Consider the following 859-nt stretch of genomic DNA (forward strand, 5'->3'; position numbering starts at 1 on the left):
GTGGAGAGAAGAATCGGTTTTCCCTCAAATGTGGCAGTGAGCAGGGCCACAAGAGGAATGGTAGCCTTTTTTACATGAAACAATGTTTTCTCATCCCCAGGAACGAATAGGCCCTTTGGAGTCCTGTCTGCTTTCTGACCAAGAGCAGTGCTGAGCTTGGATTCAACTACTCTGCGATCAAGGAGCTCCTCTGGGCACCTACCTATGCACCCAAGGCCAGTGGCCTCACAGGAACAAGACATTCAGGACAGGAAGCACGGTGAGATCTGAGGGTGTGTCTGTTCCGTGGAGAGATGCTGCAGAGCCCAACCTCCTGAAGAAAACCCACCTCGGTCCAGTCCTTCATTCACAGCGCAATGGCGGTCGAAGCAGCCCTGGCAGGACTCCAGGCAGAAGCCAACTGTCCCATCTGTCTGGATTATCTGAGAGACCCTGTCACCATCGAATGTGGCCACAACTTCTGTCGATCTTGCATCCAACAGTCCTGGGAAGACCGCTGGGACATGTTCCCTTGCCCCGTCTGCCGTCACCCGTGCCAACAGAGGCACTTCAGGAGCAACGCCCAGCTGGGAAGGATGATCGACGTCACCAAGCTCCTCCACATCACCAGGAGCAAGAAGAAGAGGCAGGAAGAGAGGCGCTTGTGCAAGAAGCACAACCAGCTCCTGACCCTCTTCTGTGAGGAGGACCTGGAGGTGTTGTGTGCCCTGTGCACTCAGCCCCCTGACCACCAGGGCCACCAGGTGAGGCCCCTGGAGGAGGCTGCCTCTCATCACAGGCAGAGACTCAGCAGTTACATCGAGCCCCTGAAGAAGCAGGTGGCAGATGTTCAGAAATTAATAAGCATTCAAAGCAAAAA

General features: G+C 54.9%; 1 protein-coding gene across 1 annotated transcript in view; it reads left to right on the forward strand.

The window, feature by feature from the left end:
• The first annotated feature begins 356 nt into the window (after positions 1 to 356).
• Positions 357 to 859, forward strand: part of LOC124237008 (putative tripartite motif-containing protein 75) — a 1,715-nt gene continuing 1,212 nt past the window's right edge. The window contains 1 exon segment of the mRNA XM_046656094.1: positions 357 to 818. Within this exon segment, the coding sequence (XP_046512050.1) occupies positions 357 to 818 (462 nt within the window).

This window comes from Equus quagga, chromosome 3 (genome assembly GCF_021613505.1).
Source record: "Equus quagga isolate Etosha38 chromosome 3, UCLA_HA_Equagga_1.0, whole genome shotgun sequence".
Lineage (NCBI taxonomy): Eukaryota > Metazoa > Chordata > Mammalia > Perissodactyla > Equidae > Equus > Equus quagga.